This window comes from Larimichthys crocea, chromosome XII (assembly GCF_000972845.2).
Source record: "Larimichthys crocea isolate SSNF chromosome XII, L_crocea_2.0, whole genome shotgun sequence".
Classification (NCBI taxonomy): domain Eukaryota; kingdom Metazoa; phylum Chordata; class Actinopteri; family Sciaenidae; genus Larimichthys; species Larimichthys crocea.
The window spans coordinates 29,907,028-29,924,024 of record NC_040022.1 but is presented as its reverse complement, the minus strand read 5'-3'; the positions used below and the strand labels follow the sequence as shown (position 1 = coordinate 29,924,024).

The 16,997-nt window shown below is 43.7% G+C and overlaps 1 protein-coding gene and 1 pseudogene across 3 annotated transcripts in view; one reads left to right on the top strand and one right to left on the bottom strand.

Annotated features, from left to right (window-relative positions):
• Positions 1-2,652: 2,652 nt before the first annotated feature.
• On the bottom strand, positions 2,653-4,375 carry LOC113747059 (tripartite motif-containing protein 16-like; annotated as a pseudogene).
• Positions 4,376-6,124: 1,749 nt separating this feature from the next.
• Positions 6,125-16,997, top strand: part of gas7a (growth arrest-specific 7a) — a 33,196-nt gene continuing 22,323 nt past the window's right edge. For 2 of the 3 annotated variants that reach the window (XM_027285472.1, XM_019258294.2), the window contains exons 1-3: positions 10,719-11,085; positions 14,768-14,845; positions 16,586-16,671. In XM_027285472.1, the coding sequence (XP_027141273.1) occupies positions 10,878-11,085; positions 14,768-14,845; positions 16,586-16,671 (372 nt within the window). In that variant the 5' untranslated portion in view covers positions 10,719-10,877. Of the gene's footprint in view, positions 6,258-10,718; positions 11,086-14,767; positions 14,846-16,585; positions 16,672-16,997 lie in introns of those variants that run through there. The other variant, XM_019258295.2, reaches the window with a different exon arrangement.

The following is a 16,997-nucleotide window of genomic DNA, read 5'->3' as shown; positions in this document are numbered from 1 at the left end:
TGAGCTAACAGCAGCTAACAAACTGAGCTAACAGCAGCTAACAAACTGGGCTAACATTAGCTAACAACAACTAACAAACTGAGCTAACATTAGCTAACAAACTGAGCTAACAGCAGCTAACAAACTGAGCTAACAGCAGCTAACAAACTGGGCTAACATTAGCTAACAACAACTAACAAACTGAGCTAACATTAGCTAACAAACTGAGCTAACAGCAGCTAACAGCAGCTAACAAACTGAGCTAAGATTAGCTAACAACAGCTATCAAACTGATCTAACAGTAGCTAACATGAGCTAACAAACTGAGCTAACATGAGCTAACAAACTGAGCTAACAGCAGCTAACAAACTGGGCTAACATTAGCTAACAACAACTAACAAACTGAGCTAACATTAGCTAACAAACTGAGCTAACATTAGCTAACAGCAGCTAACAAACTGAGCTAACATTAGCTAACAAACTGAGCTAACATTAGCTAACAACAGCTATCAAACTGATCTAACAGTAGCTAACATGAGCTAACAAACTGAGCTAACATTAGCTAACAAACTGAGCTAATAAAAGCTAACAGTAGCTAACAACCTGAGCTAACATTAGCTAACAAACTGAGCTAATATAAGCTAACAGTAGCTAACAACCTGAGCTAACATTAGCTAACAAACTGAGCTAACATTAGCTAACAGCAGCTAACAGACTGAGCTAACATGAGCTAACAGCAGCTAACAGACTGAGCTAACATTAGCTAACAGTAGCTAACAAACTGAGCTAACATTAGCTGACAGACTGAGCTAACATTAGCTAACAAACTGAGCTAACATGAGCTAACAGCAGCTAACAGACTGAGCTAACATGAGCTAACAACAGCTATCAAACTGAGCTAACAGTGACTAACAACAGCTAACAGACTGACTAACATGAGCTAACAGTAGCAACAACTGAGCTAACATTACTAACAGACTGGACTAACATTAGCTACAAACTGAGCTAAAGCAGCTAACAGACTGAGCTACATGAGCTAACAGCAGCTAACAGACTGAGCTAACATGAGCAACAGCAGCTAATAGACGAGCTAACATGAGCTACAGCAGTTACAGCTGCAGCAGTTTTACTTCACTGTCCATCATAAACTCTGTAAATCACAGAGAGTTGAGGCGGAGCAGCCGGAGGACATCAGAGGGAAAACCAGAAAACATTTCCTCCATAAAATATGATCCAGTTTCACCAGAATCAGTGAAATAGTTGCTGCTGTGTGACTTAGTGCCGTAAAGCGTTACGTACTTCTCAAAGTTACTAGTGTGAGAACAGACGTACGAATGACAGAGACACCGTTCAGCTGATCACGGTCAGAGTGGGTCAACAGGATTTAAACTCGGTTTTTAAAGAAAAGTTAAACAACGATACTTTAAATCCAGAAATAATCTGTAATCAAATGATATTTATAAGAAGTATTTTATTGAGCCTCAGTGTTTATTTCCGGCCTAAATCCTGCAAATTAAAAAAGACCAACCTGTCTATAAAAGAGTAAACAAGAAGCTGCAGGTTATTTATATTATCTGTAAGATCTCATCCACATTCACACTAAATATTCCCGCTGATTACCCAACAGTTTTTGAGAGTCCTTAGTGTCCGGACACGAACGGGCAGACAGGCTTAAAAGTGGATTTGAAGAGGATTGATTATATTCCTCTTAGAGGATTATTGAAGGCAGCTGGTGTGGAAAAAAGGCCATCAAAGCCTGAGTGGGATACAGTGTTTTAACAATGACACTGTGGCCGCTCCCAAGTAAAACAGGTGTGAGAGGTGTCATGTTATTCACGTGTTAACCAACACAGCTTGAGGTGAAGACGAGTATGGTGTTTTCAAGTGACTCCGTTGGAGTTTACACAGTCCAAATGTCCAACTTCACAGCAGAAATAAACATGTTTACAGCCTGGTACAAAAACAGTTTTGGTCTCTGTAGCTAATTTCCCCGTTCATGACAATGTACTGAGGGTGAATTTATATAACAACTCACCTGTTCACATTATATTAAGGCTTAAAGTTATGCAGGATTAAGAGCGTGGACGCTTTGATTGACAGGTGGGTGTGGTCACAGGTGGCTTGTTTGACCAACCAGGCTTCATTCAGCTCCGCCTCATAACCATTTTTAGATTAGTCTGGAGGCGGCGGAGGCAGGACCGCCGGACGGAGACGACCAGAGCGACCACACGGAGCTTCACAACGGCACTTTGTCACGACTGCATCCATGTTTTCTACAGTCTGTGGTGATCCATCTGTCTGTTCTTCTTCTTCACTGTCAGTCACCTTCAGTTCAAACTCAACTTTATTTGTCACTTTAACCAGAGAAAGCAGCTCAGTGAAATAAACAGGTGAATGCAGGGAGTTCATTTAGAGCACATGTTCAATGAAAACATGAAGACTTGCAGTCTGTGTAATAAATCCTCTTTATTGACTGAGACACAAACTAAATGTTGTTTTCTTCATTGAATCTCACATATGTACAAGAAAAGAATGAATCATCTCCTTATTGATTCTGATCATACAAACTAAAGTCATCATGAGCAGTGATAGCCTCCATGGCTAAACAGACACAGGAAGGAGCGCCACCTAAGAAACTCAAACTACAACAACCACCAATGAGAAGAGGGCAAGTACCGCCCACAGTGTTTGATTGACAGGTGAAGAAACAATCAGCAACACAATCAGCTGTCAGCAACATGATGGAAAAAAAACAAGCTGAAGACATGAAACACAGAATTTAACCCTTCAATGACTCTGTCTATTTGACTTCACACAACTCAGCAGAGGATTCATAATAATCAATCCCAAGTCCAGCATAGAGAGGCTGAGTGAACGTGGTCTGGACTCTGTGGAGGAGAGTCATGGTTTCAGAGACGCTGTAGAAGGACAGAATACCTGCACTGTGATCCAGGTACACTCCAACTCTGGAGGACGCAGGACCTGAGACGGGAGTTTGGACTTTGTTGTAATAAAAGTTATAAATGTTTTGTGAAACACCTAACTTCAAGATTTGTCATTGCATCCAAATACACATTCAGTGAGTCCCCTGCTCTGCTGATATTCTTGTATGTGACTGCTACAACAACTCCTCCTCCCTCTTCACCTCCCAGTAACAACGTCCAGTCAGACTCTCTCTACTCAGGACCTGATAATAACAGTGAATCTGTCTGGGTGACTAGAATAAGACTGAGGTTGTCTCATTCTTGTCACTTTTCTGTTCCCCTCAGATAATAACAGCTCTGTGTTTGCTGTGTTTGGATCCAGTGTGAGTTCACGTGAATATTTTAAGAACTCAGCTCTGGTCTTGGGCTCTGGTTCTGTCCTGACAGTGAAACATGGACTTCAGTGTCTGTCAGTGAGATGTTTGTCCGTTTGGTCCCTCAGAGCGTCCTGTAGTTTATCTCTGAGCTCTGACACAGCAGCTGTCACATCCTCAAAGTCCCTCAGAGGACGGATATTGATGCTGGATGAGTCTGTAGATTGGCTGAGTCGTGACAGTGAGGGGTAGTTTGTGTAGAAACTGGTTGTGGTCCTCTGTTGTGAAGAGCTTCTTCAGATCATCGCGTCTTTCCTCTTCAGCTCAGTGATCTCCTGCTCCAGCTCTCCTGAAGATCTTGACCGACTCACTTTCAGTTTCCTGCTGGGATCTGACCTGCTGCTTCACATCAGACCTTCTTTTCTCCATGAGACGGATCAGATCAGTGAAGATCTCTCACTGTCCCCACTGCTTTATCAGCAGAGCCATTGATAGCCCCACCTCCTGTTGGAGCTCCTTCACATCTTTCTCTCTGTCCTGGATTCCTGCTGGATGTTTAGTCGACTCACCTCGAGCTCTCTCTGCTCTCAGTCCTTTCTGCTGCAGCGGAGACTGTGTCGTGGCCTTTATGTTCATCCACAGAGCAGAGATAACAGATACACTGCTGATCAGTACGGCAGAACATCTTCATCACCCATCATGACGAGAGCAGATGTTCTCCTGGAGCTTCTTGGAGGGCTCCACCAGCTTGTGTTTCTTAATGGAGCTACATCATGATGAGGCTGGAGGTGGTTCTCACAGTAAGAGGCCAGACAGACCAGACAGGACTTCAGAGCTTTCAGTTTTTCTCCCAGTGCAGACATCACAGGCCCATCTTCAGGTCAGCATAGCAGTGATCAGCAGGAGCAGCTTGGAGTCCAGTCTTCTTCAGTTCCTCCACAAAGATGTTATATGGTGCTTTTCACAGACAGGCCTCGGTGTGAAGGTCTGCCTACACTGAGGGCAGCTGTGGATTCTCTTCTCATCCTCTCCATCCCAGAAGTTTTGAATACAGTTCATGCAGTAGCTGTGTCCACAGGAAGTAGTCACCGGATCCATCAGTAGATCCAGACAGATCGGACAAGAGAAGGTTTCCCGGTCCAGTTTATTTCCTTGCTGCGCCATTTCTCCTCTCGCGTCGACGACTGTCTGAGTTTGACTTCCTCAGAAATGAAACTAGTTTGAGCTCTGATCTCAACAACATGCGGCCTGTCAGCTGACACGTCAGCACATGTTGGTTCCACCCATCTTCAAACTGTAGATCTGAGGGGGAGGGAACAAGGAAACACCTGAGCAGAGAGGAGCTGGCTGTGTTTGAGAGCAGGAAGAAGAGGGAGGGCTTATCAAGAGCTGAGTCATTCCAGGAAGAGGAGCTTGTAAATGATCTGTAGAGTTCATACACTTTGATCGCTGTGAAGAAAATAGTTCATGTTAAAGTTTCACCTGGAAATGAGTCCAAAAGAAACCAGAAGACTTTTCTAAAACACGGCTGATCTGAAGGTGAAATAAAGGTAAATCCTCCAGTCAGTGACAATCATCAGCCCAACAACCACTAATAAAGGCAATCATCCCCGTTCATGACAACTGTACTGAGGGTGAATTTATATACAACTCACCTGTTCACATTATATTAAGGCTTAAAGTTATGCAGGATTAAGAGCGTGGACGCTTTGATTGACAGGTCGGTGTGGTTACAGGTGACGTGTTTGAGCAACCAGGTGTGATTCAGCCCGCCTCAGGTCCACTGATGATCCACATCCATGCCAAGATTTCGTCTCTGGTTTGGACGCTACAACAGCAAAGATCCGTCAGGTTGGTTGGAACCGTTTACAGCACAACAACTCACCGTTATGGAAAGTTAACGTACATCGTCTCTTGTACAATTCCCTGAAAAGAATTCAGCAACTGTCCCTGCAAATAATTCCCTCAGAGCAGCTGTCAATCATCATTAAATCTGTTTTTATAGCATCAAATAACTCAGTAAAGCAACGTTGTTTAAATTTATGTATTTTTGTCTCTATCTTCATCTAAAATTAATGATTTTTACATCTTCAAGACACAATGAGGTGTTTTTAGACGAGGCGAGGGGAGGAACCACATGCAGGATTTGATGTTTTTATGACGGTTCATCTCACAGGGATCATTTCCAGCTGATGAAGCCTCCCGAGGAGAAACAGCAGCACTGTATCGTATCATTAGTAATACATCACCCTCAAGCAGCTTCGAGACATCTCGCTCTCTACGCTCCGTCAATGGGAGACGCTTCAAAGTGATTGATGAGGGTCAAAGGTCGTTCCTCTCTGGTGTATCAGGATAATGTGAAAACACAAACGTGCTGACAATGACTCGAGACTCCTGCAGCAAAACAAACAAAGTAAATCTTCAGACTGATGAAGCATATTTAAGATGTTGGAGGCTGTACAGTAAACTTTAATTTTTCTGCTCCTGGACCCAGAAGGCCCGGCCCGGCCCGGCCCGGCTCTGCAGTGTAATCATAAGTGGCCTCATTCTCCTGATAGAGACAGACTTCATCTGTTCGAACCGAGTACGAGGAGACTGACTCTCAATGTATGCAGAGTCAATCGGATTTAACAAGAAGAAGAACAGACAGAAACGTCCTTGTTTCGTACATCACAGCTCCGTCTGACAGTGTCCTCCTTTGTGTTTCCGACTCAGAGTGAGAACCGTCGGACATTTCTGCTCAACAAAGACTCATAGAAATCGTCTGATCAGAACCAAAGCGCGTCTCTCTGCCAGCCCTTTTTATTTTTTAACAAATGGGGGGAAAACGTCTCTCAGTTTGAAAGATATTCAGTGTCTCTGTTGGCTCCGTGTCCTGAGCTGTGACCCCGCATGCTCTGGATCATTTTGGACAGTAATGAGATCCAATAAGCGGCTGGACGACTGATACAGTTCTGCAGCTCGACAGCGAAGCAGCATGGTAAGAAACTCTTTTAAATGACTTATTTTAAAGAAACTAGCGTCTTCTTTCCATATCAAGTACAGCTGACACTGCAGCAGGCTTTGAAAGATAAGATGTGAGACTTCATCGTAACTTGTTTGTAGCTGGGGACTTTAAATCTGCCACAGAAGTTTAGGGTGAACACATTTGACACATTTCCAGCGTCTTCAGGATCATTCATGAGTCATTCACTACCAAAAAAAATGTTTTTTTTAATGCTTGAACCCTGATTCTAGGGTTAGTTTATCTTCTTAATCCTCTGCATCAAATTTAAGGACTTTTTAAGGACCTTTCAGGTCCAATTCCCTCAAATTTAAGGACCCAACATGACGTTTTTTTGTGACATGGATCAAGATCTACAAAAGATAATTAACAAACAAAGAACTTTTTTTTATTCTTGCACCAAATTACATGAATTCAAGCAGCTGTAATGACACGTCTCCGTCTACTTTCAAAAACTTTTATTACCTTGATTTTCCCCCTCTCAATTCACAAACTTTCAAGGACTTCAAGGACCCGTGGGGACATATACTGTAGAGACCAAAACAGTTTTTTTTGTACCAGGCTGTAAACATGTTTATTTCTGCTGTGAAGTTGGACATTTGAACATGGGGACTTATGGAGACTGACTTCTGGAGCCAGCCTCAAGTGGACGTTTGAGGAACTGCATTTTTTGGGTAAACATCAGCGTTTGGCTGTAACCTCTCCACGTTTTCCCCCTAAAATGTAGCGTTTTCTGTTGACGTATTTTAAACGTTTGAGGAGCTGAACGTTGCCGTTGACTCGGCCTCTCCTGGGTTGAACCTCTGCAGAACAAAAGCAGAGCTGCCAGCGAGCTGAGTAATGCACCCTTATCAGCTTATTTAGCCTCAGAGAGAATAAAGGCCTCGTTTTTTATGCCCTTCTTTTATTATTTTTATCGTCGTCCTGTGTGACTGTACATTCCGTTCTCTTTTAATTATTGCAGTTGTTTGAAACTCTCGGCAGCCTCGGGGAACGGAGACGAGCCCTCGGCTTTTGTTGCAGACGTCTAAATTTAAAAACACAGATTACAGTGCATCCAGATTCTGTTGAGATACAGCAAAAAACAAGCTTCTTCTTCTTGTATAAGCTGCTTTAAATGTGAATAAGTTGCAGAGTCGGCAGACAAAAAGCACGAAAATGTGAACACCATCTCCTCCGTAAGAAGGCCGGGGTTCATTAATCTTATTTTCCAGGTAGGAAATGGATCCGCCGCTTCCTCTGCTTCACCTGTCAGCCCTCGTTGAAGCAGAGCGAGGCGTCCGACACGGCCTGTCTCGTTAGCTTCCTCCGGTTCAGACAGAGCCGAGCTGATACGAGCGGAGAGGAGATCCTGGTTTCAGGGTCACGTGGAGAGCAGCACCCCCAGGCACACTGAGAGACTGCCAGCTGTAGCTGCTGTTAGCTCATGTTAGCTCACTTTGATAGCCAGGATGCCTGTGACTGTGAGCTCAGAGCACCGGGGGAGTGATAGTGTTTGAACCACCAGAACCAGATCTGGACAATGTAATGCAATGTTACCGGGTTAAGCAGCCTCTACGGACATAATGGCAGAGGAGAAGAGATCAAAGAGGGCGTTGAAGGACGAAGCTAAGAAGGAAAAAAAAGAGAGAGAGCTAACTGAACTCAACAAGCTAACGGAAGATGTTGACTCAGGAAGCTAAGAGGCAAAAAGGAGCAAGCTAACGGAGCTAAAAGAGCTAACAGAGCTAACAGAAGCATTAGAGCTAACGGAACTAAACAAGCTAACAGAAGCCGTTGACGGGGAAAGCTAACAGAGCTAACAGAGCTAACGGAAGACGTTGACTCAGGAAGCTAAGAAGAAAAAAGGAGAGAGCTAACAGAGCTAAATGAGCTAACAGAGCTAACAGAAGACGTTGACGGAGAAAGCTAACAGAACTAAATGAGCTAACGGAACTAAAACAGCTAATGGAAGACGTTAACGGACGAAGCTAAGAAGAAAAAAGGAGAGACCTTACAGACCTAAACAAGCTAACGGAGCTAAAAGGGATAACGGAAGACATTGACGGAGAAAGCTAACAGAACTAAATGAGCTAACAGAGCTAACAGAACTAAACAAGCTAACGGAGCTAAAAGAGCTAACGAAAGACGTTAACAGACGAAGCTAAGAAGAAAAAAGAAGAGACCTAACAGAACTAAAAGAGCTAACAGAGCTAACAGAAGCATTAGAGCTAACAGGAACTAAACGAGCTAACAGAAGACGTTGACGGAGAAAGCTAACAGAGCTAAATGAGCTAACAGAGCTAACAGAGCTAAAAGAGCTAACGGAAGACGTTGACGGAGGAAACTAAGATGCAAAAAGGAGAAAGCTAACTGAACTAAAAGAGCTAACAGAGCTAACAGAAGCATTAGAGCTAACGGAACTAAAACAGCTAATGGAAGATATTAACGGACGAAGCTAAGAAGAAAAAAGGAGAGAGCTAACAGACCTAAACAAGCTAACGGAGCTAAAAGAGCTAACGGAAGACGTTGACTCAGGAAGCTAAGAGGCAAAAAGGAGCAAGCTAATGGAGCTAAAAGAGCTAACAGAAGCATTAGAGCTAACGGAACTAAACAAGCTAACAGAAGACGTTGACAGAGAAAGCTGACAGAACCAAATGAGCTAACGGCGCTAAAACAGCTAATGGAAGACGTTAACGGACGAAGCTAAGAAGAAAAAAGGAGAGAGCTAACAGACCTAAACAAGCTAACGGAGCTAACGGAGCTAAAAGAGCTAACGGAAAACGTTGACGGAGGAAACTAACAGAACTAACAGAGCTAACGGAAGCATTAGAGCTAACAGAGCTAAAAGGGCTAACGAAAGACGTTAACAGACGAAGCTAAGAAGAAAAAAGGAGAGACCTAACAGACCGAAACGAGCTAACAGAGCTAACAGAGCTAACAGAGCTAAAAGAAGAAAACTAACAGAGCTAACAGAAGCATTAGAGCTAACGGGAACTAAACGAGCTAACAGAAGACGTTGACGGAGAAAGCTAACAGAGCTAAATGAGCTAACAGAGCTAAAAGAGCTAACGGAGCTAACAGAAGCATTAGAGCTAACGGAACTAAAACAGCTAACGGAAGACGTTAACGGACGAAGCTAAGAAGAAAAAAGGAGAGACCTAACAGACCTAAACAAGCTAACGGAGCTAACAGAGCTAAAAGAGCTAACAGAGCTAACAGAGCTAACGGAACAAAATACTGGAGTGCAGCTGTCCATATTTCCCACAGTGGGATGACACAAAACACAGATTTGTACGTAATGTTTCTTTAGCTCTTTTCTGTGCAGCTCGGTCTGAATTTCTCCCACTGCAAACTTTAAAAGATCCGGTGAGTCCCTTTAATGTTGGACCTCAGTCGTCTTCCTCCACCCACTCTGCCCCGCTGAAAAGAAACGCGATACGACTCCTTTATCATCCTGCTAATAATCTGCCCATTTATACATCTGTCCGATTACATCTGCCCACCTCCCCTTCAGATGTCTGTGCTGAAGCCCACAGATCTGAACGGGGCCACGCAACGCTGAGTCTGAAAATGAACCCGGATCCCTGCATATTAAAAAATGTCTTTTTCCTCTTGTAAAGCACACTGCAGTCATTCCTGGCTCTATATAATGGTGTGCGGTGGAGGCTCCTGGGGACTGCTGATAAGGTGGAGCGAGCATTTATCATTATTTATCCATTTATTGGATCATATTTCACCGTATGAATAACACCATTATTTAGCAACTGAGAGCTGCTGAAAAGCAAAATGGGAATTTGATGATAATAACGTCACTTACTGCAGAGGCTGCTACATTTACATTCACTGTATATATGCAAAGCTTGTGGAAATGTTTGTTATTCTGCATAGACGTTAATGAAGCAGCAGCATCACATTATAGACTTCCCTCAGGGTCCTCGATACTTCATGTCCAGATTATAAAGAATACACCTCTTCTTAATTTATGGATACATGCATTTACTTAAGTAAAAGTCCTGATATTACAGTGTAAAAATATGCTGTTATGAGTAAAAAAGTATTAAAAGCAGTCAAATGTCCCTTGTGTTACACATTTGAAACTCCGAAATCCTACACGCTGATCCTTTAAGTACTCTACTGTTTTATTTCATTACCGGTCCTGGATTAATGAGCTAAATTAAGTTTTTACACATTAGACCATATGACATAATTTCCTGCAGCCTCAGGAAATCAGTAGTACTTCTCTACTACTCAGTCCAAAGGGACTCGGCTTGGGAACCGGAAGGTGGTCAGTTCAAGTCCAGCACAGACAACACTGTATCCCGGGGTGCTGCTCCGTGGCTGCCCATCACTCCACTTAATTAGTGAAATTAAGGTTTTGTGTTCGTAGACCTAAAAGCAGGACACAAACAAAGGAGCCGCTGAAGTTTCAAAGGTTTATTTCAGGCGAACTGAGTGGACATTATTGTGCAGGACGGAGATGTAAAGTAACAGTAGAGATGGAAAGCTGGGGTCGATACACTGCAGGTTCAAAGGCCGGTAGGCAAGTGTGCAGGTGGACAGGATCCATGTGACGAACACAAGGGAACGGTTTTGTGTAACTGGAGTCACTATAACATGCAACCAAAATACAACAAAAGCATCGATTTCTTGCAGATTTTTAATTCATGTGTTGGTGAAATTCATGTTTGTTTACAACAGAAGCCAGCGGCCGCGAGCTCTGCCGCACCCGAGGAGGCGACTGACAGCCGACCCCTTCCCCCAGGATGGAGGAGCTACACCTCACCTGAGGGAATGAAGTATTACGTCAACAGCTCCAGTAAAGGTAAAGAACCACACCTGAAAACATGACACAACCTCAGCTGGGATTCGTTTTTTAGAAAGGACGTGGTTTAGTTTCACAGACTGGAAAGGTAAAAGGTGGTAGAACTTTCCTCTGTTTGTCTATCTAGATTGTTCTGGTGTGAGTAGCCGAATATTGGAGACATCGTCCGTAGAGATACCTCTCTTGTCATTCTATTTGTGTTGCGGCAAAGAAAATCCATCCAAATTCATGATTACTCAAGATAATCCACAGAAGGTGCATCTTCTCATGGATGAGAGTCTCGTGTTGAGGTGGCAAACGTTACAGCTTAGCCGAGGGAAACGCCATGAATGGCAGTGTACTCCATTGTCACAAGCACAAACATCTTGTCCACGAGTAGAAGCACATTTCTGGTTGGCGGGTGTAGTTAGAACGAATGAAATCTGTGGATAATTGTGAGTAGCCGTTTAATGATCTAAAGATCTAGTATGATGATGGAAAACGTTTATTTTTTATTTTTTTGGGTGAACCGTCTCTCTAGATGTAGTTAAAGTTACGAAATAAAGATGTTTCAAAGGTTTTTCCTGCAACAAAACCGTGGGAATTGAACACGACAAGCACCGCCTCGCCTGTTTTCCACAGTTATGATAACCTTTATTCTTTGGCTCCGCTCAGCCAATCATATCATTCCTTCTTGCTCCGTTGCTCTGTTGCCTTTGAGACACGTTTGTGAGATGAAACCTCCGAGCTGTGCCTTCGCTTCCTTAACACCGTGAACTACGAGGACTCATTATCATTCCTCCCCATCATCGTGTCTCAGCGGCCCATTCATATGAACACAGGCCTGCGGATTCGATCCGCTTTAATCTGATTATCTTAAAACGTGTGGCACTTCAGGCCAGATTCGGAGGTGGAGGGATATGGCAGCATTTGTCTTCTGCTACCTAACATAAAGACACTGATGAATTATATTAACACAGAGGCTGGAAGGCAGGTGACCTTTCACAAACATCTGCCTCGGTGTGTGTTTTACACCTCATTTGGGAGGGAATCCAAGGGGGACCAGACAGGCTCCCACGGGACATACCGAGGCTGCATCAACAACATCTCTGGCAATGATTGCACTATGGCAGCTCACAGAGAGAGAGAGAGCTGAAAACACACAACAACCAGAAGCTATTTTTACATTCAGCAGCCATATGGAGCTGTCACTTTTTATTTTGTTACAGTTTGTTTGAATTCGGAGCTTCAAAAAGCCGCCTGTGAGACTGCGTGTCATCGAGACGCCAGATAGTGTTTATTAGAAAGCTGCATGTTGTTTTTAGTCTAATGGAGGAGGATCACTTCCTCTTAATCCCTCTGGAGTTTTGCAAATGTGACAGCAGGATTTGGAGTGATCAGGTAGATTTACAAGGAGGAGCTGAGGCTTAAAAAATTTTATTGTGTTGTGATGATGTTTGTTAGTAATAAGTTGGGGCTGATATGATGCAGCCTGGAGTAAGATTACAAACCGTGCAAAGGGATTTCTAAAGAACGACAGCTTCAGCGAGAAGTGCCCCAAAAAACGACAAGTTTAGTTTAGAAGTGACGAAGCAGAACGACAGAAATGTAGAGCGACACGGTCCACAGAGGGACGAGGATTGGGTGGATGGGACAACAGAGAGTTAGACTTTGTTTGCCCATTTCCAACCGACACTCAACAAAGTCGTCCCAAACCCAAACTGTGATCTTTCCTCAAACCCAAGCGACCATTGACCACCACCAACCGAAGAGTTGTTGCATCTTAAAACGGCAAGGATAACGATGTCGTCCTGCTGACGGCAGGGTCAGAAAAGTTCTTAGTCGCTCTAGAGAGCTTTACAGACATTAAAAACGTTGGCATTATATAATTAGTGGACGAAGCTATGCAGAAGTGTCAGTACAGGGCAATGAACTTGGTTGCAGTCAGTGAACAGTTTCCACATGAGTTTATGGTCTCGATCTCTCATTTCAAGTCTTCATCCACACAGCTTGATGTTCATTTAGTAAATTATGGTCACATTTAGAGTAAAAGAGACCATAACACAGGGGATACTTTAGAGCAAGGCTACATTTTGATCGACAAGTCAATTTCCGAGTTTGCTTAGCTCAACACGCTGGGCTCACAAAACTCACATCAAACTGTCAAACTTGGCGGTGCTGATCAAAACTGAACCCAGATTCTGTTACAGGATTGCTGATGTCTCAACTCGCAGTACGTCACCCACATGTTTGACACTCTCGTCCAAATATGGCCACTTCCGGCTCCAAAAAACATTGATGGCGACGTCAATGAAATCAAACTCGAGGCTTCAAAACGGTTGTCCACAAACTAATGCGTGACATCGCGGTTGGTTTACACTGTTGTGGAGAAATAGATGAAGTCAAAGGTCAATGGTCAGGAGTTCAGAAAGTGTTCAGGGGCCTCTGATGTCTTATTGCTGTATTATTTATTGACACTTGATCAAGGAGAATTAGAGACACTCTCAAAGTTCATCAGAAGTGCCTCAGTCTGTCTCACATTCTGCCCAACTCATCCTGGTGGATCGACTTTAAACCCCAAGATAACACCACAAATACTACACGCCCAGAGTTAGTCACAGAGAATGTCTTTACCCATGGAGGTGTTATTGTCAGCATGTTCTAGTCTGGAGACGCAGATTGGAACGTCAACGGCAGCTTTCTATTATGTCTAGGAAGGCAGCAAAAGGTCTCTGTGACCCTGGACACCACAGTGTTGAGATAGACTGGCTCTAGTCAAAAGCCAAACAACTAATACTGCTGAGGACCTCAAGGCCCACACGGGACCTTGTGGATAGAAAATTTCATAACATACACAAATACTCTAAAAGCATTCGTGTTTTCTTCCAGGTGATCTCCTCAAACGTTAATAATAATAAATAAATAATCATTAAACCATATCATGAATACACAGATTTGGTCCAACTCTGAGTTGCCAGATTGTCCATGCAACACATTCTATAAATACTCTACACGCTAAATACAATACAGTGGTCCCTTGTTTATTTTTTACAATTATTAGACATGTTTTAAGGCCATAAACCCCCTAACCACACACTTTTATACACTTTTCTCAGAGAGGCATTAACATTTTCTCACATTTCTCTCTTATTTAAACACTTTCAAGTTCAAACTTTCGCAGATTTAACAAAAATAAGTATAATACTGTATTAGTAAATGAAACCAAAGATCAAAACCTGTTTCCAAGCCCATAAATTTTTAACAAATTCAATTTTAATGATCAATCTACGAGGTTTGACACATAAGAAATTATTACCAGTAACTCCCGCGTATTTCACAGTTCCTCTGACGGTGTCGAACACAATGTGCGTTCATACCGTACAGTACGCTGTTAAAAAAAATGCAAAATGACACCAAAAAAATCTGCGAAACAGCGAGGCCGCGAAAAGTGGACCGAGTTATAGCGAGGGAAAACCGTACAACTACTCACGTTACCGTAATGAACTCACTTTTTGTGTGTTTTTAGGCCTGTGATTTAAAGTAATCTCCTTTGTAAAATCAGAGCACATGGAGAAACGATGGAGGAATCAATGGTGCACATAACATTACTCATCACATTTTGCCGTGAAACGATGCCACGTTTTTTTTTTTTTCTTCTCTCGTTTCTCACCCGTCTTCCTTCCTGTTATTTGTATCGTTCCAGAAACAACATGGCGGCGTCCCTCCTTGTCAGCTGAGGCCCCACAGAGACCGCTGGCACCAAACAACTCGTCACCATATGGTAAAACCTTCAGGCTTCATCTTCTCGGGCTTCATTTCCAAACAAAGCAGAGCTGCTGATCACCATAATATCTGTATTCATGCCTAAATTTGGAGCTGCAGGTCATGATTTGATTTTTGTTTCCCGTCAGATGGATTAATCCTTTTGTCAGTCATCGGCAGAAATAATCTGCTCATTATCCCTCAGCTGACACAATAAGTAATCACACTACATTTCCAAGAGTCACATTTTCCCAAAAGGTTTCAAGAACAAATCCCCTGTAAAACGTTTCTCTGCTGTGTAACATCATCATAAAGCTCACTCAGCGCCACTGGAGGAAATCCTACAGTTTCCTAATGACTGGCTTATTATGTTCCATCGCTGCCAGCATCCTCGCTAACGACGTCTTAGCAGATAGCAGATGGTTTTCTTCTTTCTGCTGGCGTGTGGCCTAAATACAAAGAGAGCGCGGCGGCAGCCAGCTCGGCTGCAGGGGGAGTTTGTCGGGATTCAACCAGACGAGCGAGACCCTCCTCAGAGAGGTTTGGATCTGAGCAGCCTCTCCGTACAACGACTGGACTTAGGTGCCAACTCCACCACACCTCACAGGCACAAAGCTGAAAATTCTCATTAAAATTTGACGTTTTAAGACGGCAAGGCTACAGACGTGATGATCTTAGAGACCATGATGCATTGCTGTCGATTAAAGTATATAAAGTTGTTAAAATGAGCTCAACCCTGCAGGAATATTAATCCAAAACATCAGATATAACACATACTTTTACTTGAGTAAAGGGTCTGATTACTTCTTGTAGCACTGGCTAGTAGAGCTGTATCACAGGAGTCAGTTTTATTGATCCAATCAAATCTGAAGCTGAGTTGGTGAGTTAGTTTAAATCGTTTAGATATTCTGTTTCATAGAAGAGCTGAGGCGGGATGAATGACGCCCGCCGCTCGCTCAGGAACCTTCCTGAACAAAAAAGACGAGTCGATCCTTCGTGTGTTTCCACCTCGGACACGGAGACTCTGACAGCAGCTGCTCATGGTCGGTTGGCTCTGACTTCCAGCTCTGTGAGGCTTTCCCTGCTTCGCTGAGCGGCGGTCAGTCTGTCACTCTCTCTGGTCTCCTTACCTGCGAGGCTGTGCTCCCTACAGTGTCTTTTAAATATGCCAGAAATCAGTATTATGATAAATTATCACGTCTGTTTCTGCTCTCTTTTGTACAAATGTGACGATTCCTCACGTCAGTTGCAGCTGATGTGACCTCACTGTGATGCAGGAGGTCAGCGGAGGTTGAAGATTTCTTAAAGCCCCTTTAAGCAAAGGGAGCTGTCGTTTCTATTTTTGTAATCTGGTCCGTGGTCGTGGTTCGACCGGCGTTCCACGGGCTGCGATGTGCGGCCTCGGGGGTCGCGCTCTGCCGGGCTCACGTGTTTACCTTCAGCTGGAGATGGGACGATTTGATATGCAACGAGCAGACAGCTCATGAATCACAGGCGCTGGAGAAACATCTAGAGTCGATAGGGACGTTACTGCAGAGCCAGGACCAGGACCAGGATCATTAAAGACAAACCCATCTTGTCCTGAAAAATCGTCACCGCTTTGGTGTGAAGGAGAACAAATCAGAGCAAACCACAGCTTGGACACACCGACATCAGGATGTCACACATCAAACCGACCTTCTCGCCTCTCAAATTGATTTGACTCGCTTCACACCTGCTCATGTTTCTGTTTTCTTTAATAATCTTTCTCTGTGTTCAGCTAACGGATGCCACAGCGGCACAAAGACCGGTCGGCCTGCAGAGACGGCTGACGTCGCTCTGAGGAAACCCACCGTGAACAAACAGGTACGTCCAGAGACAGAAAGATGTCGTCTGTTGATGTTACACTGACCTGTAATCGAGAAGTACGTAACGCTTTACGGCACCAAGTCACACAGCAGCAACTATTTCACTGATTCTGGTGAAACTGGATCATATTTTATGGAGAAAATGTTTTCTGGTTTTCCCTCTGATGTCCTCCACCTCAACTCTCTGTGATTTACAGAGTTTATGATGGACAGTGAAGTAAACTGCTGACAGCTGTAGCTGCTGTCAGCTCAGTTTGTTAGCCGGGCTGTGAGCTCAGAGCACCGGGGGAGTGTTAGTGTTTGTACAGCAGGCGTGGTAAGAGG